At 37.5% G+C, this 26,447-nt stretch overlaps 1 protein-coding gene across 2 annotated transcripts in view; it reads right to left on the reverse strand.

Annotated features, from left to right (window-relative positions):
- Positions 1–7,182: 7,182 nt before the first annotated feature.
- Positions 7,183–26,447, reverse strand: part of fstl4 (follistatin-like 4) — a 404,450-nt gene continuing 385,185 nt past the window's right edge. For both annotated transcript variants that reach the window (XM_062070160.1, XM_062070161.1), the window contains 5 exons: positions 23,450–23,568; positions 20,590–20,739; positions 18,307–18,414; positions 8,625–8,734; positions 7,183–8,495 (listed from right to left, as the gene is read on the reverse strand). In XM_062070160.1, the coding sequence (XP_061926144.1) occupies positions 7,793–8,495; positions 8,625–8,734; positions 18,307–18,414; positions 20,590–20,739; positions 23,450–23,568 (1,190 nt within the window). In that variant the 3' untranslated portion in view covers positions 7,183–7,792. The remainder of the gene's footprint in view (positions 8,496–8,624; positions 8,735–18,306; positions 18,415–20,589; positions 20,740–23,449; positions 23,569–26,447) is intronic.

Here is a 26,447-nt window from a genome sequence, read left to right on the forward strand (position 1 = left end):
TGTTCAAGTGGGAGGCCGACTGACTTGGTGATGCGATAGATGCTGGCTCAGTCTAAAGAAAACGATCCTTCAGATTGTACCATGAAAATGTTCCGTAGCTAAAAACGGCTGAATCCCAGAACATGAACGCTAAGTCTTGCTCGGACACCGTTTGGTTCTACACGAGTCGTTCATCTTGTCAACACGCCTACCCTCAAAAGGCAAAAACTACGAGATCCTGATGGCTGTGAGTATTTGTAACAAGTGAAATAATCAACTACTTATTTTAGAGAACGCGTTACGGGAGTGCGTTAATTGTGATGCTTTATGGTAGACAGTCGGGGTCTAGCAAGCTGCTAGTGCCAAAGACCATCCAGACTATTTCAGTTAGTCTGTGGTCACGATCGCTTGTCTGGTGTCAAATTAGTTCAACATTCAAGTTCAAAGGACAAACTTTGTCAAGTTTGGTCGGACACCGTTAGTCGTCAGAGAGAACTGATCATACTACAATCGGATGGATTTCCGGCGTTGGTTGGTTGACGTTGCATTCTCGAAACTTTTTACGTTTTTGCCACGGATCAAAACACGACTTGACGCGTTGCTTTGTTGTTGGAGAAAGCAAACCACCAGGTTTACGTAAATAATGGCTGAGCCCATAATAAATTAAGGAGCCTTAGTCGGACATTCGCATGTGGACTGGGTTAACTCTCTCACGAGAAGAGGCAATAAATTGAGACTTCGGAATGCAAAAGTGATAGCTTTATCCTGGATGAGAAACTCCATGTCTATCTTCACGCCAACATTTAAGGTTTTCCGGTCACTTACACATGAACATCTCCTTACATTGTCAGGTTCACTTTTAAATCACAGGAATACCAAGTTAGTCGTCAAGGAACGAGGCAAACGAGGACCGATTAGCCATACCTGACTGATCATACTACAATCGGATGGATTTCCGGCAATGGTTGGTTCCGGAAGCGATGTTGCATTGTCGAAACTTTTTACGTTTTTTGTCACAGATCAAAAAACGACTTTACGGGTTGCTTTGTTGTTAACATTGTCTTTAGAATTAGCTTTCTAAGGACTTAAGGAAACAGAAACAACCCGAACACATTGCAAGCATACACATTGTTATTGTTCGATGATCTGTACGTAACCATCCGAACATAACATATATGTGTCGCCTCGTTCTTACTTAGACTTTATTGTCCCAGGACAGTCAAACAAACATCCAATCCTGAAAACCGAACCCAATCAGGCAATAATTGCTTTTGTACGTTGTTAAAGGTTTGGCTGCTACAATAATTTGAGTCTCACAAAAAAACCCAGAATTTTACGACATCAAGAACGTCAATTCGAGAACCCGAATACATTTTACCTAGAAAAAGTCGGGTTGTTTAGAGACTTACACATAGAAATCAGTAGGTGGCGCCAAACATCCTCTTAGTCCTTCACACACACCTGTGACCTTATTTGGATTCTTTCATAAAACACTTTGAACGGCCACAAATATTCCGAACTATAAATGCTAGCTGCACACACTTGTTGCCCGCACTTGCTCTTTATAATTCCCGCCTGCGTAGAAGACTTCCTCTCACTACTCTCCCGTAATATTCCATATATGGGCAATGCTAAGTAGCTTATGAATACGGTCAATAGTTTAAGGATTGAAAATTACTTTACATTTTTAAAAGGCATCCATTTTCTACTGCTTGTCTCTCTCGGGCATACATGTTGAAATTATGCTAATTTCGGGATGTCCGATTAAATTAATTTCAACTCATTGTCATCCCATTGGTTTGAGTTTTTTCTTGCCCTGATTGCCCTTTGAGACACTCGTGATTTAGGGCTATATAAGTAAACATTGATTGATTGATCGCATTCATTTCAATGGGATACGACATTTCAGTGTTACGAACTTTCTCACGGAACCCATCAGGCTCGTAGGTTGAGGTACTATTGTATTTTATTGTGATGTGATGTTTTATGCGAGTATGAGCCTTAGGAGTCCCTGATTCCTGAATCTGAAAAACTTAGCGTGAGCTCTACGCGTGCTTTAAGGGGTGCGTAGAAATAGGTAGCCTATTTTGCATAGAATTTTTCTATACAAGGGAAGGATAAGGAAATTACGTATGTACGTTTCACTTTTTGGTGCGCATTAACCTATAAACGAGGCTCGTGGAGAGACGGCGTCCGTTCGGAAAAGTGCTTTAAAGGGTTCCGTTTTGCTTTCCTCTAAATACAAGATGTTCGGTTTTATGTTCGTCTTATAATCGGATCGACCCGATGTTATTCGCTAACCTGTCTAATCCATGGTATTTTACAATACATTTACGAATGACATCATATCGCTACACTACCATAAATTGATTAATGTGGACCCCGACTTAAACAAGTTGAAAAACTTACACGGGTGTTACCATTTAGTGGTCAATTGTACGGAATATGTACTGTACTGTGCAATCTACTAATAAAAGTCTCAATCAATCAATCAAAACACTGCTAGCGTCTCAGCATTAGCATTAGCATGAGCTCCATGTTAATGGTTTTGCTGTTGATAAAAGGAACACAACTGTCTTGCTTTACTCATTTTTCACTTGTGTTATACTATTGTTTATTTTTGTTTTTAGCTACGTTGCTAACAGGCAGTTTTTAAAAAGTTGTTTATAGTATTAATGATTTCATGAAGTCTGTGTGGATTACATATACGGTGCCAAAATCTGAGTTGAATTGAAGTCTTCAGTTTTCGGACTAATCCGAGAGAACCTGTTACTCACTATTTGCGCGTCCACACAGTCGGCGCGGACACAATGTTTTTATTTTCGAGCGCAGATTTTGGCACTGTTTTGACACCATATAGGGCTTGTAAGGGCACAGGATTTTGCAATGCATTGTGGGGCATGGGTAGCCATTGTTGTTGGACAAAGTTATTGTTTACGTCAAAGAGATGAATAAACTGGATTAAAATGGATCGTACAAAAGAACAAAAATCGAGGGACTTTATAAAAAAAAAAACTGTACCTTGTTTCAAAGACTCGCCCCCTTAAAAATAAGTACAATTGGTGTGTTCGATCCAAATGAGCACGTGTCTTGTATCTCGGTCATTTCGGAATGCCAAGTCTGTAAAGGCTCACGGACAAACCAACGTTGGGTGTGTGCGAGATTTGACATTAGAAAGAGAAGACCGTCGTCCTTTCCCGGGTGTGTCAACAGGACTAGTCACTCTGTGGCGTCTCCTGGAGAAACTTGTTTCAAACTAAATATATTTCAAACCTGAAATACACTGCGCATTAATGTCTTCTCAGTGATTGATCCATGAATAGGGGTATTGCTTATTTCCCTCAAACACAGTACATTGTCTGTAACCCGTAGCTACCTTAGTTCAGCACAGACCTGGGAAAATTAAGATTTTCAATCTGGCCCGCCGGATAGTCCCAAATAAGTTTTTTAGATCTTTAAAATGGAAACTGTAGCTGCCATTATGATGTTTTCAAATGACCGTAAGTCTTGAACTATACAAAGTATTTCAATGGTTGGGATCTGCGCTTTTGCATGACATACTAGTTACTATGGTAATCTAATTAGTTACTATGGTAATCTAAGTCACAGCAGCTCAGACCAGGCACCAAGCAGTGTGGGTGGTGAGCCTGAAATGCGGGTGTCAGGGACAGATGCGGAAGGACATTTTTTACAACAAAGTTCTAAAGCTTAGTAGGAGCCCCAAAAGGGACATGGGGGACATTTAAAAAAAAAAAAAAATATATATATTTTCAAGACATGTATCTCGTGCGCACAAGAAACTTTTTAAGTTATAAAAAAAAAATTTTTTTTTAAATAATTTTTAATTTTTTTTTTTTTTTTTACCCATGTATCTCGTGCGCACGAGAAAGTTTCTTGTGCACACGAAAAAAAAATACAAAATATTATTTTTTTAATAACTATCAAAAGTTCCTTCTGCGCACGAGATACATGTCTTAAAAAAAAAATAAAAAAATGTTTTTATTTTTATATATATTTTTTTTAGACATGTATCTCGTGCGCAAGAGAAACTTTCTCGTGCGCACGAGATACATGTCTTAAAAAAAAACAAAAAAAACCCAATTATAATATTTGTTTTGTTTTTTTGTATAACTTTATAAAAAGTTTCTCGTGCGCACGAGATACATGTCTAAAAAAATAAAAATCAATAAAAAAAATTATTAAAAAAATAATTTCCTCCATGTCCCTTTAGGGGTTCCATAGCTTAGTGATGTATCAGATATAATTATTTTTTTTACCCTTCGCGTTTATATTTCGCTGTTTGTTGCATTTTTGTTGCGTTTCGCTTGATTGTAAAATGTGTCCACCGGGTGGGGGTGTGACGTTCATATGTTGTCAATATTCAGTGTTTTATCGTTCATAGTTAATATTGTAAATCACACATTATTTTATGTACATTCTGGGTGTATCATTCAGTAAAAAAATTAGAAAATGTCATTCCGTTTTTTAAGGTGGTCTGTCATAACGTTTTTAGCATTCAATCAGACATTATTGTGAGGTTTTGTATTAGTGTTCCTAAAAATAGATAAGACATTTTTTTTCTCTAAATTTGGCCCCACGAGTCAAAATAATTGCCCAGGCTTGGCTTAGCAGCTTAAGATACGGATGTAGCAGAATAAAACAGGCTGCGATTCAAACGTACCAGTGTGAAAATGCCGTGACCACACCAACACGTACCAGGTGATGGCGTTAAAAGTCATGTTTGATCGTCTCACGGCTGCTATATTCATCGTCTCTTAAGTCGCTCAATAATCCGACTTCCTTGGCTTTTATAGTCAAAGTACCACTGATAGTCACACACACACTAGGTGTGGGGAAATTACCCCCTGCATTTGACCTTTTTCCACCCCCTGGGAGGTGAGGGGAGCAGGGGAATCATTTTTGGTGATTTAACCCCCAATTCCAACCCTTGATGCTGAGTGCAAAGCAGGGAGGTAACGGGTCCCATTTTTATAGTCCTTTGGTATGACTCGGTCGGGGTTTGAACTCACAACCTTCCAGTCTCAGGGCAGACACTCTAACCACTAGGCCACAGAGCAGATATCAACGTCTAGTTATGATCAGACCCCAACCTTAAAGCCTCATATCAGTTTGGAAGGAGATCTGATCATCTATACCAGGCCTGGGCAATTATTTTGACCCGGGGGCCAAATTTACAGAAAAAAATGTGTCTAAGGGTCGGTATATCTATTTTTAGGAACACTAATACACAACCTCACAATAATGTCTGATTGAATGCAAACATTTTTATGACAGACCTCTTAAAAAAACAAAATGGAATTGTATTTTTTTTTTACTGAATGAGACACCCAGAAAGTACATGAAAATAAAGAATGTGTGATTTACGATATTAACTATGAACGATAAAACCCTGAATATTGACAACATGTGAACGTCACACCCCCTCTCCACTGACAAACACCGAGGTAATGCGTCCCATTTTTATAGTCTTTGGTATGACTCGGCCGGGGGTTCGAACTCACGACCTACCGATCTCAGGGCGGACACTCTAACCACAAGGCAGATTTCGAGCAAATCTCGCACATTCACGCCATTTTCGGAACTAGTTTAAGAAAACAAAAGACAACTTTAGGACAGAGTCTTGCATTCGACCCAATGTAAATATGCTAGTAAGACCCATGATTAGGGATGTCCGATAATGGCTTTTTTGCCGATATTGTCCAACTCTTAATTACCGATACCGATATCAACAGATACCGATATATACAGTCGTGGAATTAACACATTATTATGCCTAATTTGGACAACCAGGCATGGTTGTCCAAATGTAAGGTCCTTTTTAAAAAAATTAATACAATAAAATAAGATAAATAAATTAAAACATTTTCTTGAATAAAAAAGAAAGTAAAACAATATAAAAACAGTTACATAGAAACTAGTAATTAATTAAAATGAGTACAATTAACGGTTAAAGGTTAGTACTATTAGTGGACCAGCAGCACGCACAATCATGTGTGCTTACGGACTGTATCCCTTGCAGACTGTATTGATATATATTGATATAAAAAAAAACAAAAAAAACCCGATACCGATAATAAAAAAAACAATACCGATAATTTCCGATATTACATTTTAAAGCATTTATCGGCCGATAATATAAAATATAAAATATATTTTTTTTATATATATATATTTTGGAATTGGATTGCATTGTTATGGTATTGCTGTGTATTGTTTTGTTGGATTGATTAATTAAAAAAAATACAATAAAAAAAATAAATAAAAATGTTTTAAATAGATGTTTTTTAAATGAGAATCGATTCTGAATCGCACAACGTGAGAATCGCGATTCGAATTCGAATCGATTTTTTCCCACACCCCTAATATATAATGTAGGAACCAGAATATTAATAACAGAAAGAAACAACCCTTTTGTGTGAATGAGTGTGAATGGGGAGGGAGTTTTTTTGGGGTTGGTGCACTAATTGTAAGTGTATCTTGTGTTTTTTATGTTGATTTAATTAAAAAACAAACAAAAAAAAAAACTAAAAAAAAAACCGATACCGATAATAAAAAAACACGATACCGATAATTTACGATATTACATTTTAAAGCATTTATCGGACATCCTACCCATGATGCATCGCGTTTCCACGCGACACTTTCCAGCCCTGTGGTTACTCGTTCAAATGCTCACAGCCTTAATCGAAGAGACCCCGCTTCCAAAGCATTTTGGTCATGACGTGAAGATGGACACATGGCTAAAAGACAAGATGTTGTCGTCGGCTGCTGGTTGGTTTTACTCCCGTGACCGAACAAAGGGGGTGGGGGGGGGGTCTTTGGAAAAGACGAGGTGCTACGCGACATGGAGGCTACCGGAGGGGGGAGGACGCACGGACGAGGCGGACAGTCGGTGGCTATCACACGCAGCACTGGTGAAGACGACCAAACAAAAAAGGATCGGAAAGCTTTCTTCCGTCTAAAAAAGTGAGCGTTGTGCATAGTTTGCTGTTTGGTAACCAGGTACCTACTTGCTGTGATGGAAGAAGTGCAATAATGTACAATTCTGGAGTTACTGGACTGGACGCCATTGACACTTTCTTCCAGCAGGAATATCACAACAATTTACTCTATTCGGGGTTTTTTTTTTTTTTTTAACATAATCTCCAATTTATGAGTTACCCTCCTTGCTCAGTCCCCCCCAGCTTGAGTCCACGACCACGGGAATCCGGAAATACTCAAACCTAGGTAGGGATGATGTTTGATAAGAAATTATCGAGTTCGAGCCCATTATCGAATCCTCTTATTGAACCGATTCCTTATCGATTCTCTTGTCGAGTCCAGATAAGTTGTTGTATATGGAAAAAAAACACAATATTTGGTTTAACAAAAGCTCACTTTTATTTTATAAGAAAAAAAATAAAATGAATAAATAAATATTGACTGTTACCCCCCCTAAAAAAATAAAATAAATAAATATTGACTGTTGTAACCCAAAGTATATTAAGTGGGATTTTACAGAAAAACTGTCCATTATTTTTGCTGCTTGTGTGACATCACAGGAAATTACGTCATTTCCTGTGATGTCCCACAGGGCGTTTCCTGTGGGACGGGATTCGTTCCCAGGGATTCGAATAAAGAACCAACTCTTTTTCTTTACTATAGTGGCCTCGATAACGGGAACCGGTTCTCAAAAAGGGATTCGAGTCCATGGAATCGGTTCTTTTCTTATCGAACAACCGGGAGAGAACCGGTTTCGAACATCATCCCTAAACCTGGGGATGTTTTTTCCTTTTCTTTTTAGCCGGTGGACTCATACCTCGCCCACCCATACCACCGTGTTCCCTCTCTTGATGTCCGACACCTCGCAGTGCGGCGTTCTTTGCTTGCCGTTCAGGATGAAGAGGGACTGGGCCGACGGCGTGAGGAGGTACTGTCCGAACAAGCCGCTGGAGACCACCACCCTGTGAGGACCCCCCCAGGGCCAGGTCTGAGGGTCTAGGGGCTCCTTGAGGCCCCGGAGGACCTCGGCGTGACCCGAGGATAGATCGGCGAACAGGAGGTCTGTGGTGGAGTCCGAGGACGCCACCGCCACGTATCTGTTGGACTCGGCGAAGGACGGCTGGAAAATGAGGTCCGACACGGCAACGGGGTCGTCCACTTCCAGTTTCAGACTCATCTCTCCCTGGAAAGACACCGTCTGTACTCTCAGCTTGGCGCCGCCGGGGTCGGACGTCACGATGTAGCGGCCGTCCGGCGACACGAAGGCGCGGCGGCCGCCGCCGACGTTGGGCCCGATGACCGCGTCCGTCACGCTGTCGATGAGGAGCAGGGGCGGAGCCCGCGGGCGTCCTCTGGTCTGGCACTGGACGAAGTAGACGCCGCTCAGGTGCGTGTACGCCATGCCGGCCGGGACGCAGCTGTGGTTCTTCAAGCTTATCGTCTTCACCCGGCGGAAGGTCTCCAGGTCCACCTTGTGGACGGCGGGCTCGTCTTTGAGGAAGATGAAGGCGAACCTGCGGGGGGGGGGCAGAGTTCAAAAAGGGAAGGTTAATAGCCTTCGCCGTCTGGCTAATACGTATCGACCGTCTCATTAGCATTCTCATTAGCCAGCTCAGACGGGGTCAGAGGCGGCGGGTCTTTACCTCACGTGAGTGATGATGAGGTTGGTCGGCGGGATGAAGATGTCGTCGACCCGCTGGAAGGTGGTGCGCATGGCGTGATGGACTTCTCCAACGCTGGCTTGAGGAATCACCTGCAGGTCGAACATCAAATTAAATGCTTGATTAGAATAATTTAGGTCGGTGTTTCTTAACCATAAATGGGTTATACTTGTATAGCGCTTTGACACTATTTCCACATTCACCCATTCACACACTGATGGCGGGAGCTGCCATGCAAGGCCCTAACCACAATCAGGAGCAAGGGTGAAGTGTCTTTGCTCAAGGACACAACGGACGTGACGCGGTTGGTAGAAGGTGGGGATTGAACCAGGAAGCCTCAGGTTGCTGGCACCGCCACTCTCCCAACCGCGCCACACCGTCCCCCCCATCTGCGATGAGGTGACCACTTGTCCAGGGTGTACCCCGCCTACATGCCTAAATGCAGCTGAGATAGGCTCCAGCACTCCCCCGCCACCCCAAAAGGGACAGGCGGCTGAAAATGGCTGGATGGATGGGTTTCTTAACCAAGAGTGCCCCCTAGAGCAGTGTTTTTCAACCTTTTTTGAGCGAAGGCACATTTTTTGCGGTGAAAAAATGCGGAGGCACACCACCAGCAGAAATCATTAAAAAGGGAAACTCAGTTAACAGTAAAAAGTCGTTGTCGCAATTGTTGGATATGACTTTAAAGCATAACCAAGCATGCATCACTATAGCTCTTGTCTCAAAGTAGGTGTACTATCACCACCTGTCACATCACACCCTGACTTATTTGGAGTTTTTTTTGCTGTTTTCCTGTGTGTAGTGTTTTAGTTTTTTGGTGGCATTTTCTCTTTTTTTGGTATTTTCCTGTAGCAGTTTCATTTGAGCGATATTTCCCGCATCTACTTTGTTTTAGCAATCAAGAATATTTCAGTTGTTTTTATCCTTCTTTGTGGGAACATTGTCCATTGTCATGTCATGTTCGGATGTACTTTGTGGACGCCGTCTTTGCTCCACAGTAAGTCTTTGCTGTCGTCCAGCATTCTGTTTTTGTTTACTTTGTAGCCAGTTCAGTTTTAGTTTTGTTCTGCATAGCCTTCCCTAAGCTTCAATGCCTTTTCTTAGGGGCACTCACCTTTTGTTTATTTTTGGATTAAGCATTAGACACCTTTTTACCTGCACCCTGCCTCCCGCTGTTTCCGACATCTACAAAGCAATTAGCTACCGGCTGCCACCTACTGATATGGAAGAGTATTACACGGTTACTCTGCCGAGCTCTAGACACTGTCTACCGACACTCAACAACAACACATCATTTGCAGACTATAATTACTGATTTGCAAAACATATTTATAACCCAAACAGGTGAAATTAGATCATCCCCCACGGCACACCAGACTGTATCTCACGGCACACCAGTGTGTTGAAAAACACTGCCCAGTGGTCCCCAACCACCGGGCCGCGGCCCAGTACCGGTCCGCACAAGAAATTAAAAAAAAAAAAAAAAAAAAAATGTTTTGTTTGTTTGTTAAATCAACATAAAAAACACAATATATACATTATATATCAATATAGATCAATACAGTCTGCAGGGATACAGTCCGTAAGCACACATGATTGTATTTCTTTATGGAAAAAAATAAATAAATTTCAACCACCCCCCCCCCCCGCCCCCCCCCCCCCCGTGGGACACATTTTCAAGCGTTGACCGGTCCGCAGCTACAAAAAGGTTAGGGACCACTGAGGACCGCCCAAAAAATATCTTGTTTCTCAGCTGTGGGCCGCAAGGGTACTCCGTTGTAATACACTTTTCCACCACTTGTGGCAGTAACGACAATATCAAACCAAACAGAAGAAGTCTGGAGATAAAGTCATAAAGAGAGTTTCTTAAGCACAAAAACTATGACTAAAGTGGTGAAGCTGTATTTTTATTGGCACTTAAATATTATTGATACATATTCATGATTAAATTACTTGATTTAATTTGTGCACAACATAATTGTAAGCTGTGAGAATTAGATATTTTTAAGTGTTTTTTTAAATGTTTAAAACAGCTAGCATTTTCCCATGTAGTGTGTCTTCTCGTGACCTCCTCGCTTTTATCTTACGTCCGCTAGTAAACTCTTTGTTTTGCCTTAAGGGCTCCTGTTTGTCGGCTCACAGAGCTGTTTTGGCCAGTTCCTTGTCTGTTTTGAAGAAGCAGCTGCGCTCCTTTCTGGGCGAGAGGGGCTCGTTTTGTTTGAATTTAGACCTCGCTTGCCGATGCTATTGTGGCGTCGTAAAGGGCTGGTCTCCTAAAGCTTTAGTAAAACTTGGCCAAGTACTATTCTGTCTCAGTGGTCCTTTTTACTCAACATACATGTCATCCAAAAGAACTTGGGAGCGACCAGTGTCTTTTATTCACTTTTTTTTTTTTTTTAGTTATTTGAGTCCCTTCTTGTGCAGTACATTTGTGTAGTATTTATTTTTGCAATCAGCCTGACCTAAGCCTAAGGTTTGTGTGTCAAATAAATAATAAGCTTGGTGATTAAACATGCTTTCATATCATTGGACAAGGTTGTAAACTGTAAATTTGAATAATTATTGAATATGATTAAAACCAAGCGTAAGAATACTAATTCAGTGTTAATATTTGAGTGGGGCCCCGGGCCCCTCTGTAGTGGGAAAGTTGGGTTCTGAGATCAAAAAGTTTAGGAATCCCTGAATAAGGTGATTCTCCACATTTTCAGCGGGATAAGATCTTTGTGCAAAAAAAAAAAAAAAATAATCAGATGAAAAAACTGTAATGACCCGATGTCCATGAATGCACCACACGTCCTTGTCTGTGCTTTTTGCTTGCTCAGCTTGAGCGGGAGGAGAAGGACATCGAGTGGCGGCTTAACGCGTCGTGCGTCGCTCACGTCTGCAGCTCACGTTGTGTTCAATGGGCGAATTTTGCCCTCAGTGACGACTATCAGGGATGACAAGTGACTCAAAGGCGTGTCATGCTCAGTTCCAACGATTGAAATTAAATTTAACCAGAAGTTACAATAATTGAATGTATTTTATCTTTTTTATATTGCACTTTTTCTTTACATGACAGGTCAATTAAAAGCATCTGGACTTGATTTTCCTGAAGATGCTCATATCTAATGTAGTTCCAACTCCAAAAGGTTACAGAATTCCGTACTTTTATAAGTACTGGGCAAATTCCGTTGATACTACAAAGTACCAATACACGTAAAATCAAATGACGTCACCTCCGGTTGGAGACTCGGCACCGGACCAAGCACTTGGCGGGCAAACAGTCGTACTTTTATACCTGACTGCTTTAAAGTCATGTCGGAATTTTCCATGCCAACAAAGCAAGTATGCCTGGTAGAATGCCCTCAAAAGTAAGACTCCACTTTTTAAAATACACTGGATATATTATTGACATGCTACTGATTAGCATTAGCGATTTTACATGGCGATTTCCACACCTGCAGATGTGTTAATGAGACTACATCAAACAGCTGGTGCGTAATAAGTACAATACTTACAGTAGAAACACTTTGTAGGACTCAACTAAAGACAACTTAATGGCAAAGACTACTTCCTGACTGCCTCTGTTATGTCGTACTTTTCCACGCCAACAAAGAAAGTATGCCTGATAGAAAGCACTCAAAAGTACGTTTTAAAATGCCCTAACTTACATTGGATATATTATTGACATGCTACCGATTAGCATTAGCGATTTTACATGGCGATTTCTACACCTGTGGATGTGTTAATGAAGACTACATCAAACAGCTGGTGCGTAATAAGTACAATACTTACAGTAGAAACACTTCGTAGGACTCAACTAGAGACAACTTAATGGCAAAGACTACTTCCTGACTGCCTCTATGTCATGTTGTAATTGTCCATGCCAACAAAGAAAGTATGCCTGATAGAAAGCCCTCAAAAGTAAGACTCCACTTTCTAAAATGCACTAACTTACATTAGATATATTATTGACATGCTACTGATTAGCATTAGCGATTTTACATGGCGATTTCTACACCTCCAGATGTGTTAATGAAGACTTCATCACACAGCTGGTGCGTAATAAGTACAATACTTACAGTAGAAACACTTCGTAGGACTCAACTAAAGACAACTTAATGGCAAAGACTACTTCCTGACTGCCTCTATGTCATGTCGTAATTTTCCACGCCAACAAAGAAAGTATGCCTGATAGAAAGCACTCAAAAGTAAAATGCCCTAACTTACAGTGGATATATTATTGACATGCTACCGATTAGCATTAGCGATTTTACATGGCGATTTCTACACCTGCAGATGTGTTAATGAAGACTACTTCCTGACTGCCTATATGTCATGTTGTAATTGTCCATGCCAACAAAGAAAGTATGCCTGATAGAAAGTACTCAAAAGTAAGACTCCACTTTTTAAAATGCCCTAACTTACAGTGGATATATTATTGACATGCTACCAATTAGCATTAGCGATTTTACATGGCGATTTCTACACTTCCAGATGTTTTGATGACAACTACATCAAACAGCTGGTGCGTAATAAGTACAATACTTACAGTAGAAACACTTCGTAGGACTCAACTAGAGACACCTTAATGGCAAAGACTACTTCCTGACTGCCTCTATGTTATGTCATACTTTTCCACGCCAACAAAGTATGCCAGATAGAAAGCACTCAAAAGTCAGACTCCACTTTTTAAAATGCACTTCCTTGTTGCTAACTTACAGTAGATATATTATTGACATGCTACTGATTAGCATTAGCAATTTTACATGGCAATTTCTACACTTCCAGATGTGTTGATGACGACTACATCAAACAGCTGGTACGTAATAAGTACAATACTTACAGTACAAACACTTCGTAGGACTCAACTAGAGACACCTTAATGGCAAAGACTACTTCCTGACTGCCTCTATGTCGTGTTGTAATTTTCCACGCCAACAAAGAAAGTATGCCTGATAGAAAGCACTCAAAAGTAAAATGCCCTAACTTACAGTGGATATATTATTGACATGCTACCGATTAGCATTAGCAATTTTACATGGCGATTTCTACACCTTCGGATGTGTTAATAAAGACTACATCAAACAGCTGGTGCGTAATAAGTACAATACTTACAGTAGAAACACTTCGTAGGACTCAACTAGAGACTACTTAATGGCAAAGACTACTTCCTGACTACGGCAACACACCTAGGACCAACTGAATGAATGCATAGATGCAGATGACACTCAGAAGTGTAAGAAAACAAAATATACAGCACAGTTATTATCAGCTCATCTAAAAAATAACAATTTATTATTAAACAAATTAATATTTATTATCGCATAAGCACAAAAAAATATGGAAAATCGGTGCCGTATCAGTTAAAATGTGAAAGCTACACATCTTTGGGTCCAAGTTTTGATCTGATGGAAAACTTTATAAATAAATATTATTTATTATTTATTTATGATGGAAAACTTTACGTTGTTCTTGATATGTTTAGTCCGCTTTTTTTGTTATTCTGCACTAACTCCATGTGATACCTGACAAGCAAATGAATATGATATCAAATTATTCATTTATTTGATTTGCCAGGGGCCGTAAAATCATGAGCCGCACTTTGGACACCCCTGAATTACGCAACACGACGAGTGATTGTTACATGCATGAATAAGTCGTTAAAAAAAGTGTAAATAAGTCCCCAAGTTACTTCCGAGCAATCTGATTGGCCGATTAGGACACGCGATGACATCATTGCTGAATAAATGTTTGTTTTTAAACGTAACTGTGGAGGGAGAGTGCAGGAGCAAAGGTCACCGCCTCTGTCCACGGTGCTGACGACAGAGCACCATCAGACGGGGGCGTGGCAGTGCTGACGGCGAGACACAGCTAGGCAGGTGATTAGATTTCCCAGGTGGTATGAGTTGTCTAATCATCTGTTGTCTTTCTGCTCCGCCGCTCCCAGTCTGTGGAACGCTCTCCCTGACCACCTGAGGGCACCACAGACTGTGGATGCCTTTAAAAAAGGCTTAAAGGCCCTTCTTTTTTTAATACATGTGCATACTAGCTATAGCTATTTGGCTGTTGTAGTTTTATTTTTATTTTATTTCTTTATTATCTTTTTAATTTTTTTTTTTTTTTAATACACTGTAGCACTTTGAGATTGTTTACTCAATATAAAGTGCTTTTTACAAATACAATCTATTATTATTATTGTCTTTAACAGTGAGCGACCGGGAGCAGAGAGGGCGAGAGGATACGGACGTGACTGAAAAGTCACGTGTCTGGGGGAGGGGAACTTTGTTGAGACAATTTGAGTATTAAAACCTTTGTTAAAAACTGCACGCGTGGCTCTTGTGCCGTGTCTTCGGTGGAACTGCTAGGAAGCGACTTCCACAGTAACCTTATGAGATAAACAGTGTTTCCCACACATTCATTTATTTGTGGCGGCCCGCCACGAAATAAATACGTCCGCCACAAATATAAATAAAAAAATAAAAAATAAAAAAACTTTTTTTTTTTTTTTTGTCCTGTCCAGCTTCTCAGGCACATCATATAGTTGATGTAGATGCCCATATAGGCTGTTGAGATTTACTTTACAAAAGAGAAGTGTAGGATACTTCTCTTGTTGCCTTATTTGTATTTGACCACTACTGTTTTCTGTTTATTTGTTACTGACTGTGGCAGGACACACCTCTGTTTCACTTTATGTTGCTGGTAAATAATATGGTTGTAGTAGTAGGCTAAAGTTAAATTATTTAGTATGCACTAATTAAAGGGGCAGAGCTTTAAGAGACATTTTAGCTTTTATATTTTATAAGATATATTTTTTGTAAGAAACACGATTAATAAATATATTTAAGTGAATAACTTATTGTTCAAATCTGTATATAAATATGTACATAAAGTGTTGTAATTATATTGTAAAATGGATGGACGTTTAAAACAAAACTGTTATTATTAATTAGTAAGTATACATTTTTTGAGCCTTTTTAGAGAAAATCATATCATTGTAGTAAATTATGCAAATTACTCGATGATGTCATGTGACCACGCCCATAGGCCACGCCCCCACCGCCACAGGTATCTTGGCAGTTTATGGGAAACACTGGATAAAGTATTCTTTCACAAATAAATGCACTCCTTTGGCTACAGGGGGCGCTGCATGGCGTCCGCGTGAACACGCAACCTTTCAGCATGTGGCCAGGAAGATAAGTCGGCGTCCTCGTACATCATCCGTGCGATAAACATCGGAAAAGGTGCAAGACGCCAGCGGCTGAAATGGTGACCCCCGCCTGGCCTCGCTTCCCCCGTTAAGACGTCTTATTCGCTGATGTCTGCCCGTCTCCTCATGCCGAGTCGGCGCCTTTTTATTCCAAAGACAAGCTGCTCCACCTTGACACCAGTTCCTTAAGTAGTGGCCGGGGGGGACCTCCTACTCAACTGCAGAGAGTACAAGGTGTGTCTAGGGCTTTGTCTGGCTAGAAAAGTGTGACTGCCCTCTAATAATCCATCATTATCATCACCATAATCAGCAAAGTGAAATGACTTTATTCCACATTTCCACTTTTTCCGACTTAAAGTTTGTTTGTTCTTTTCTTCTTTTTTGTTTCAGAACAAAAAAATAAATACAAAATGCAGTCGAATTCTGTCTCTCGCTGCCCAACAAGCAAACTAAGTTGTGGAATTGTTACTTTTTTTTTTTACTGCATGTGGCTTTTGTTTGGCCTCATGGCGAGGAAGAAGAAGAAGAAGAAAGGTATATTTTGTTGTTTTCTTACTGTACTGAAAATGAACCCAACCGTGACCTCTAAACCAAAGTACGTACCCAACCGTGTACCGTTACACCCCTACAAATAACACTTGATTCCAATTCACACTTTGTTTCAGTTAACGCTTAATTCAAATTAACAATTGATTTTAATTAATGATGGATTCCAATTCACACTTGATTCCAAGTAATGTTTAACAATTAATTCAAAATAACGCTTGATTTAATCTAACATTTGATTCCAATTAACGCCGGATTCAAATTAACGCCTGATTCCAGTTAACGCTTGATTCCAAATAACATTTGATTCCAAATAACGCTTAATTCCAATTCACACTTAGTTTCAGTTAATGCTTAATTCAAATCAACAATTGTTTTAATTAACGATTGATTCCAATTAACATTGGATTCCAATTAATACTTGATTCCAATTAATGCTTAATTCCAATTAACGTTTGATTCCAATTAACACTTGATTCCAAATAACGCTTAATTCCAATTAATACTTAATTCCAATTAACACTTGATTCCAATCAACACTTGATTGCAAATAACGCTTAATTCCAATTAATACTTAATTCCAATCAACACTTGATTTCAATTAACACTTAATTCCAATTAACATTTAATTCCAGTTAACTCTTACTTCCAGTTAACTCTTAATTCCAATGAATGCTTGAATCCAATTAACGCTTTATTCCAATTAACACTTGATTCCAATTAACGCTTGATTCCAAATAACGCTTAATTCCAATTAATATTTAATTCCAATTAACACTTGATTTCAATTAACGCTTAATTCCAATTAACACATTATTCCAATGAACGCTGGATTCCAAATAACGCTGGATTCCAAATAACGCTGGATTCCAAATAACGCTGGATTCCAAATAACGCTTGATTCCAATTAACGCTTGATTCCAATTAACACTTGATTCCAATTAACACTTGATTCCAATTAACACTTGATTCCAATTAACACTTAATTCCAAATAACACTTAATTCCAAATAACACTTAATTCCAATTAACACCTAATTCCAATTAATACTTAATTCCAAATAACACTTAATTCCAAATAACACTTAATTCCAAATAACACTTAATTCCAATTAACACTTAATTCCAAATAACACTTAATTCCAATTAACACTTAATTCCAAATAACACTTAATTCCAAATAACACTTAATTCCAATTAACACTTAATTCCAAATAACACTTAATTCCAAATAACGCTTAATTCCAATTAATATTTAATTCCAATTAACACTTGATTTCAATTAACGCTTAATTCCAATTAACACATAATTCCAATGAACGCTGGATTCCAAATAACACTTAATTCCAAATAACGCTTGATTCCAATTAACGCTTGATTCCAATTAACACTTGATTCCAATTAACACTTGATTCCAATTAACACTTGATTCCAATTAACACTTAATTCCAAATAACACTTAATTCCAAATAACACTTAATTCCAATTAACACTTAATTCCAATTAATACTTAATTCCAAATAACACTTAATTCCAAATAACACTTAATTCCAATTAACACTTAATTCCAAATAACACTTAATTCCAATTAACACTTAATTCCAATTAACACTTAATTCCAATCAACACTTAATTCCAAATAACACTTAATTCCAATTAACTCTTAATTCCAATTAACATTTGGTTCCAGTTGACGCTAAATTCCAAATAACGCTTTTTTTCTAAACAACGCTGTATTGCAATCACGTGTCCTCTTTGCCTTTAGAGAAATGTTATTAGGCATCGGCTGTTATTGGAGAATTTGCGGTTCTTTTAACATGAAGACCACCACAATGTATTCCACCAGACGTGTTTCCAAAGAAGAGGAGAAACAAATGAGCACAGACGATGCACCTGGTGGACAAATGGATGAACTACACTAGAATACCTGCAGGGTGGGGTGTGTCCTCTCCATGTCCCCCCAAGCCAGCAGCCACACCTGGTCATGTGACTTGTCGTACAGCATCTTGACAGGAAAGGCGTCCGTGGCTATTGCCTGCACCGAGGGAACAAAAACTGCTATTGTTAGAAATTTGTTTATTTTACCAGGAAAATACTTTGATTTTTTAATCCCTGAGACTTTATTTGTATTTAAATTGCAACTTTCCATGATTGTTTGTTTGAACTTTCAAATACAAGTCCATGATTTGATGAAGCTTTCATATAATTCTACGTTGGCGCTGCTAAGAAGCCTTGGTGGAGGTATTGTTGTCTAACTCGTGTTTAACAAGCGCAAAGAAAGGTCAAGAAAAAGCCTTCTGAACATCATCTTTGTTGACATTTGGAAAGAATGGATGCTCTCTCGTGCTAACATGGACGTGCAAAGCAGTCCAGTGGACAGTGATGGATGGCAACACCCATACTCTACTCATATGACTTGTATACTACTAAACCCAAAACCAGTGAAGTTGGCACGTTGTGTAAATGGTAAATAAAAACATAATACAATGATTTACAAATTCCTTTTCAACTTATATTCAATTGAATAGACTGCAAAGACAAGATATAGAATGTTCGAACTGAGAACCTTTCTGGGTGTTGTTGATAAATGGCTTTGGCTTTGCAGAGTAGAGTTTTAACTTGCACTTACAGATGTAGCGACCGACTGTAGTTACTGACAGTGGTTTTCTTAAGTGTTCCTGAGCCCATGTGGTGATATCCTTTACACACTGATGTCGCTTTTTGATGCAGTACCGCCTGAGGTATCGAAGGATCGTAATATCACCGCTTAGGTGTAGTGATTCCTCCAGATTCTCTGAACCTTTCGATTAGAGATGTCCGATAATGGCTTTTTTGCCGATATCCGATATTGTCCAACTCTTAATTACCGATTCCGATATATACAGTCGTGGAATTAACACATTATTATGCCTCATTTTGTTGTGATGCCCCGCTGGATGCATTAAACAAAGTAACAAGGTTTTCCAAAATAAATCAACTCAAGTTATGGAAAAAAAAATGCCAACATGGCACTGCCATATTTATTATTGAAGTCACAAAGTGCATTATTTTTTTTTAACATGCCTCAAAACAGCAGCTTGGAATTTGGGACATGCTCTCCCTGAGAGAGCATGAGGAGGTTGAGGTGGGCGGGGTTGAGGTGGGGGGTAGGGGGTATATATTGTAGCGTCCCGGAAGAGTTAGTGCTGCAAGGGGTTCTGGGTATTTGTTCTGTCGTGTTTATGTTGTGCTACGGTGCGGATGTTCTCCCGAAATGTGTTTGTCATTCTTGTTTGGTGTGGGTTCACAGTGTTGCGCATATTTGTAACAGTGTCAAAGTTGTTTATACGGTTACCCTCAGTGTGACTTGTATGGCTGTTGAGCAAAAATGCCTTGCATTCACTTGTGTGTGTGAAAAGCCGTGCCTTTAAGGTTTATATATATATATATATATATATATATATATATATATATATATATATATATATACATATATATATATACATATATATATATATATATATATATGTATATATATATACATATATATATATACATATATATATATATATATATATATATATATATATATATATATATATATATATATATATATATATATATATATATATATATATATATATATATATATATATATAATTCATTAATATAAATAACCTCCACACAAATAACCCCAACTAACAGCGAGTCTATTGACATTTTTGTTCATTTTAATAAATACAAGCACAAAAATTGCAATAAAAGATGCTGTGTTTATTTATTTTCAACAAAAGAGATCATTTTTTTATTGGTCATCAATGTGTATCATTTCTCACATCTTAAGACCAAAATATGAACTTATTCCATATTAGTGCACAATGTAATAGTATTGGTATACTGTCTGAATGCACTGATTTGCATTAAACCTTGGTGCAAGTCTGGATACAATGTGGCAGTAGGAGAAGATAGAAAATGATGGATATAACTAAGAAGGATAGAGTTTGACTTTCCCCACTTTTATATGCAAAATGTTTTTGACCTTTTGCAGTTTTGTAGTCGCTCCAGCAGAAGGAAAAAAAAACATGCACTTTCCCACCAGCCTCCTGTGACTACTACTACTAGAGTACTACTACTACTACTTGTTGTTTATCAGCCTCACTGGACATGCTGTTGACCTTTGACCCTCCCAGCAGCGCTGCCTTCCTGGAGGCGGGGTCTTACACGCACTCACCTGCACCACCCGCTGCGCCTGAATGTCCAGCACCAGGAGGCGGCTGTGGAGCGGCTGGGTCACGTAGATGTACTTCTCCCGCACGTTGACCGCCGACGACCACACGCAGTGCGGTGGGGCCGCACCCTCGCCGCTAGGGCACATTTCCTCCTGGTGGGGGAATCGGTGAATAATAAATGATTATGCCATTGGTATAAGTTTTATTATGGCAATATCATTGGATTTATCATTTTACTTCATACATGATTGAATTGTATGCCATTTTATTTCATATCACTTAGAAAAATGCTAACAATTTTTTAATTTGCACTTAAAAATAACAATGTAATTTAATATAATGTACGTATAACAATAATACTGCTAATATTGGATTAGATTTATAATTTAGATATTACATATATATTTGTTAGCTTTTATAATGACTTATATTTATATTTTATATATACATATATATATACATATATATATATATATATATATATATATATATATATATATATATATATATATATATATATATATATATATATTTAAATGTATATTTAATGTTTATATACATATTTTAAATATTAGTTTAATAATGAATTCAAATGTATATTTTATATATATATATATATATATATATATATATAGGTATTTACATGTATATTTAATGTATATGATTCATTATAAAAGCTAACAAATATATATGTAAAATACAAATCACACACACACACACACACACATTTATGTATATTAGTCGATTGTATGATTATTTTATTAATATCCGTATAGTATCAAAAAATATATATTTTGTTCTAGCAAAAGATTTTTACTCATATCTGTAAATTGAATTATAATATTAAGAATAAATCATACTCTTAATACGGGGTGGGATAACAAATTATTATGCCATTGGTGTTATAAATGAGTTTAACTTATGACATTGTTTTTTGATTCATCATTTATTTCATATATGATTTAATTGTATGTTATTTTATTTCATCAAAAAATGCTAACATATTTTCAATTTGCACTTAAAAATAGCAATACAATTTAATATAATGTACGTTTAACAATAATACTACTAATATTGGATTAGATTTATAATTCTTAGCTATTATAATTAATTAGATTTTATATTTAATATACATATTTATACACACACACACACATATATATATATACACATAATTTATTGATATCTGTATAGTTACAAAAAATATATTTTGTTCAAGCAAAATATGTTTATTCATATTTGTAAATTAAATTATAATATTAGGAGTAAATTAGTAAATTAAACTCTTAATATGGGGGGGGGGGGTGCGGGGGATTGGTGGATAACACATATTATATATTGGTATCATAAATGAGTTTTATTATGCCATTATTATTTAATTTGTCATTTTACTTCATGTATGATTTAATCGTATGTTATTTTTTATTTTATCTAAACTTAAAAATACATTTGCAATTTGCACATAAAAATAACAATATAATGTAATGTAATGTAGAATGATAATAATACTACTAATAATGGATTAGATTTACAGAAATATATGAATAATTATTGATTTATTTTTTATTTTATATATATATTTGTTAGATTTTATTTATTTATATATATATAAATATATAAATATATATATATATATATATATATATATATATATATATATATATATATATATATATATATATATATATATATATATATATATATATATATGTATGTATATACTTTATATATATATAATAATAATAATAATACCTGAGATATATATAGCGCTTTTCTAAGTACCCAAAGTCGCTTTACATGTTAAAAACCCATCATTCATTCACACCTGGTGGTGGTAAGCTACTTTCATAGCCACAGCTGCCCTGGGGTAGACTGACGGAAGCGTGGCTGCCAATTTGCATATATGATATATTTTTTAAATTGATATTTATAAAGCTATCTTTGAGCAGAACATTTGTATTTTTGTATATATATATATATATATATATATATATATATATATATATATATATATATATATATATATATATATATATATATATATTCATATATATATATATATATATATATATATATATATATATATATATATATATATATATATATATATATATATTCATATATATATATATATATATATATATATATATATATATATATATATATATATATATATTCATATATATATATATATATATATATATATATATATATATATATGATATTTCTATTTTAATTGATATTCGTAAAGCTATATTGGAGTCTTTCTGATATAATATCAAATACATATTTTGTCCAAGCAGAACATTTGTATTCATATTTGTAAAATAAATTATAATATTAAGAGTAAATACATTATTTTATATGATGTCATTGCTGTACAAACAATATTATTGTGCAGTAATTATGTAAATATTCTGTATTTTATTTGGCATTATTAATGAATTCCCATTTATTGTCAATATGAGTGTTCTATTATGCAATAATGGGACTTTTATGTTTCATGTTGTCATGTTTACCGTGACAAAACAATGAGGGAGAAAGACTGAGCCAGCGTTTCCCCGCCTTGAAAAGTGCACAAAGTGCTTTTTTTTTGTGCAGCAGGAAGTGGCTAACACGTCGCTTATTGGCTTTGTATTGATCTCAAATAGAATCACCGGCGCCTGTAAAACACCGCGCCTCTTTGCGGAACAAGCAACTTTTTGCAGACTTTTCGTCTGCTTCCTCGCCGGATGAGAGTAATCCCATTACATTTAGTAATCCCTTTACATCGAAGACGTGCTGTGACCACGGGGAGGTGACGGGGAAGAGCGGCTAATCCTGTAAGGAAGTACGTTGGGGAGTAGATCAAACTGGTCTTACGTATGTCGCCACGATCCTCTCTGTCCTTTTCATTTGTCTGTGGATCTCACACTGGCCGGGCTGCAGGATGGTCACGCCCTCGTCGGAAAACACGTAGAACATGTTTCCCACGCTCAAACCTCAAGCACGACAAGAAAGAATCAAAACTACGACATGCTAATGTATATTAGCATGTCGTACAATGTAGTAATGTTGTCACATGTAGTAGCATGCGGTACTAGGATGTGGTACCATGTAGTACCACGTAGTAACATGTCGTAGCATGTAGTAGCATGCTGTAACATGCAGTACTAGGATGTGGTACCATGTAGTACCACGTAGTAACATGTCGTAGCATGTAGTAGCATGCTGTAACATGCAGTACTAGGATGTGGTACCATGTAGTACCACGTAGAAACATGTAGTAGCATTTAGTAACATGTCGGACTAGGATGTAGGAACATGGAGTAATATGTAGTAGCATCTAGTACCACGTAGTAGAAAGTAGTAACATGTCGGACTAGGATGTAGGAACATGGAGTAATATGTAGTAGCATGTAGTACCACGTAGTAGAAAGTAGTAACATGTCGGACTAGGATGTAGGAACATGGAGTAATATGTAGTAGCATGTTGTGGCATGTAGTACCACGTACTAGAAAGTAGTAACATGTCGGACTAGGATGTAGGAACATGGAGTAATATGTAGTAGCATGTTGTGGCATGTAGTACCACGTAGTAGCATTTAGTAACATGTCAGACTAGGATGTAGGAACATGGAGTAATATGTAGTAGCATGTTGTGGCATGTAGTACCACGTAATAGAAGGTAGTAACATGTCGGACTAGGATGTAGGAACATGGAGTAATATGTAGTAGCATGTTGTGGCATGTAGTACCACGTAGTAGCATTTAGTAACGTGTCAGACTAGGATGTAGGAACATGGAGTAATATGTAGTAGTATGTTGTGGCATGTAGTACCACGTAGTAGCATTTAGTAACATGTCGGACTAGGATGTAGGAACATGGAGTAATATGTAGTAGCATGTAGTACCACGTAGTAGAAAGTAGTAACATGTCGGACTAGGATGTAGGAACATGGAGTAATATGTAGTAGCATATTGTGGCATGTAGTACCACGTAGTAGCATTTAGTAACATGTCAGACTAGGATGTAGGAACATGGAGTAATATGTAGTAGCATGTTGTGGCATGTAGTACCATGTAGTAGAAAGTAGTAACATGTCGGACTAGGATGTAGGAACATGGAGTAATATGTAGTAGCATGTAGTACCACGTAGTAGAAAGTAGTAACATGTCGGACTAGGATGTAGGAACATGGAGTAATATGTAGTAGCATGTAGTACCACGTAGTAGAAAGTAGTAACATGTCGGACTAGGATGTAGGAACATGGAATAATATGTAGTAGCATGTAGTACCACGTAGTAGAAAGTAGTAACATGTCGGACTAGGATGTAGGAACATGGAGTAATATGTAGTAGCATGTAGTAACATGCAGTACTAGGATGTGGTACCATGTAGTACCACGTAGGAACATGTAGTAGCATTTACTAACATGTCGGACTAGGATGTAGGAACATGGAGTAATATGTAGTACCACGTAGTAAAAAGTAGTAACATGTCGGACTAGGATGTAGGAACATGGAGTAATATGTAGTAGCATGTAGTACCACGTAGTAGAAAGTAGTAACATGTCGGACTAGGATGTAGGAACATGGAGTAATATGTAGTAGCATGTTGTAACATGCAGTACTAGGATGTGGTACCATGTAGTACCACGTAGTAACATGTAGTAGCATTTACTAACATGTCGGACTAGGATGTAGGAACATGGAGTAATATGTAGTAGCATGTAGTACCACGTAGTAGAAAGTAGTAACATGTCGGACTAGGATGTAGGAACATGGAGTAATATGTAGTAGCATGTAGTACCACGTAGTAGAAAGTAGTAACATGTCGGACTAGGATGTAGGAACATGGAGTAATATGTAGTAGCATGTTGTAACATGCAGTACTAGGATGTGGTACCATGTAGTACCACGTAGTAACATGTAGTAGCATTTACTAACATGTCGGACTAGGATGTAGAAACATGGAGTAATATGTAGTAGCATGTAGTACCACGTAGTAGAAAGTAGTAACATGTCGGACTAGGATGTAGGAACATGGAGTAATATGTAGTAGCATGTAGTACCACGTAGTAGAAAGTAGTAACATGTCGGACTAGGATGTAGGAACATGGAGTAATATGTAGTAGCATGTAGTACCACGTAGTAGAAAGTAGTAACATGTCGGACTAGGATGTAGGAACATGGAGCAATATGTAGTAGCATGTTGTAACATGCAGTACTGGCATGTAGTACCACGTAGTAGAAAGTAGTAACATGTCGGACTAGGATGTAGGAACATGGAGTAATATGTAGTAGCATGTTGTAACATGCAGTACTAGGATGTGGTACCATGTAGTACCACGTAGTAGAAAGTAGTAACATGTCGGACTAGGATGTAGGAACATGGAGTAATATGTAGTAGCATGTAGTACCACGTAGTAGAAAGTAGTAACATGTCGGACTAGGATGTAGGAACATGGAGTAATATGTAGTAGCATGTTGTAACATGCAGTACTAGGATGTGGCACCATGTAGTACCACATAGTAACATGTAGTAGCATTTACTAACATGTCGGACTAGGATGTAGGAACATGGAGTAATATGTAGTAGCATGTAGTACCACGTAGTAGAAAGTAGTAACATGTTGGACTAGGATGTAGGAACATGGAGTAATATGTAGTAGCATGTTGTAACATGCAGTACTAGGATGTGGTACCATGTAGTACCACGTAGTAACATGTAGTAGCATTTACTAACATGTCGGACTAGGATGTAGGAACATGGAGTAATATGTAGTAGCATGTAGTACCACGTAGTAGAAAGTAGTAACATGTCGGTCTAGGATGTAGGAACATGGAGTAATATGTAGTAGCATGTAGTACCACGTAG

This window comes from Entelurus aequoreus, linkage group LG14 (genome assembly GCF_033978785.1).
Source record: "Entelurus aequoreus isolate RoL-2023_Sb linkage group LG14, RoL_Eaeq_v1.1, whole genome shotgun sequence".
NCBI lineage: Eukaryota > Metazoa > Chordata > Actinopteri > Syngnathiformes > Syngnathidae > Entelurus > Entelurus aequoreus.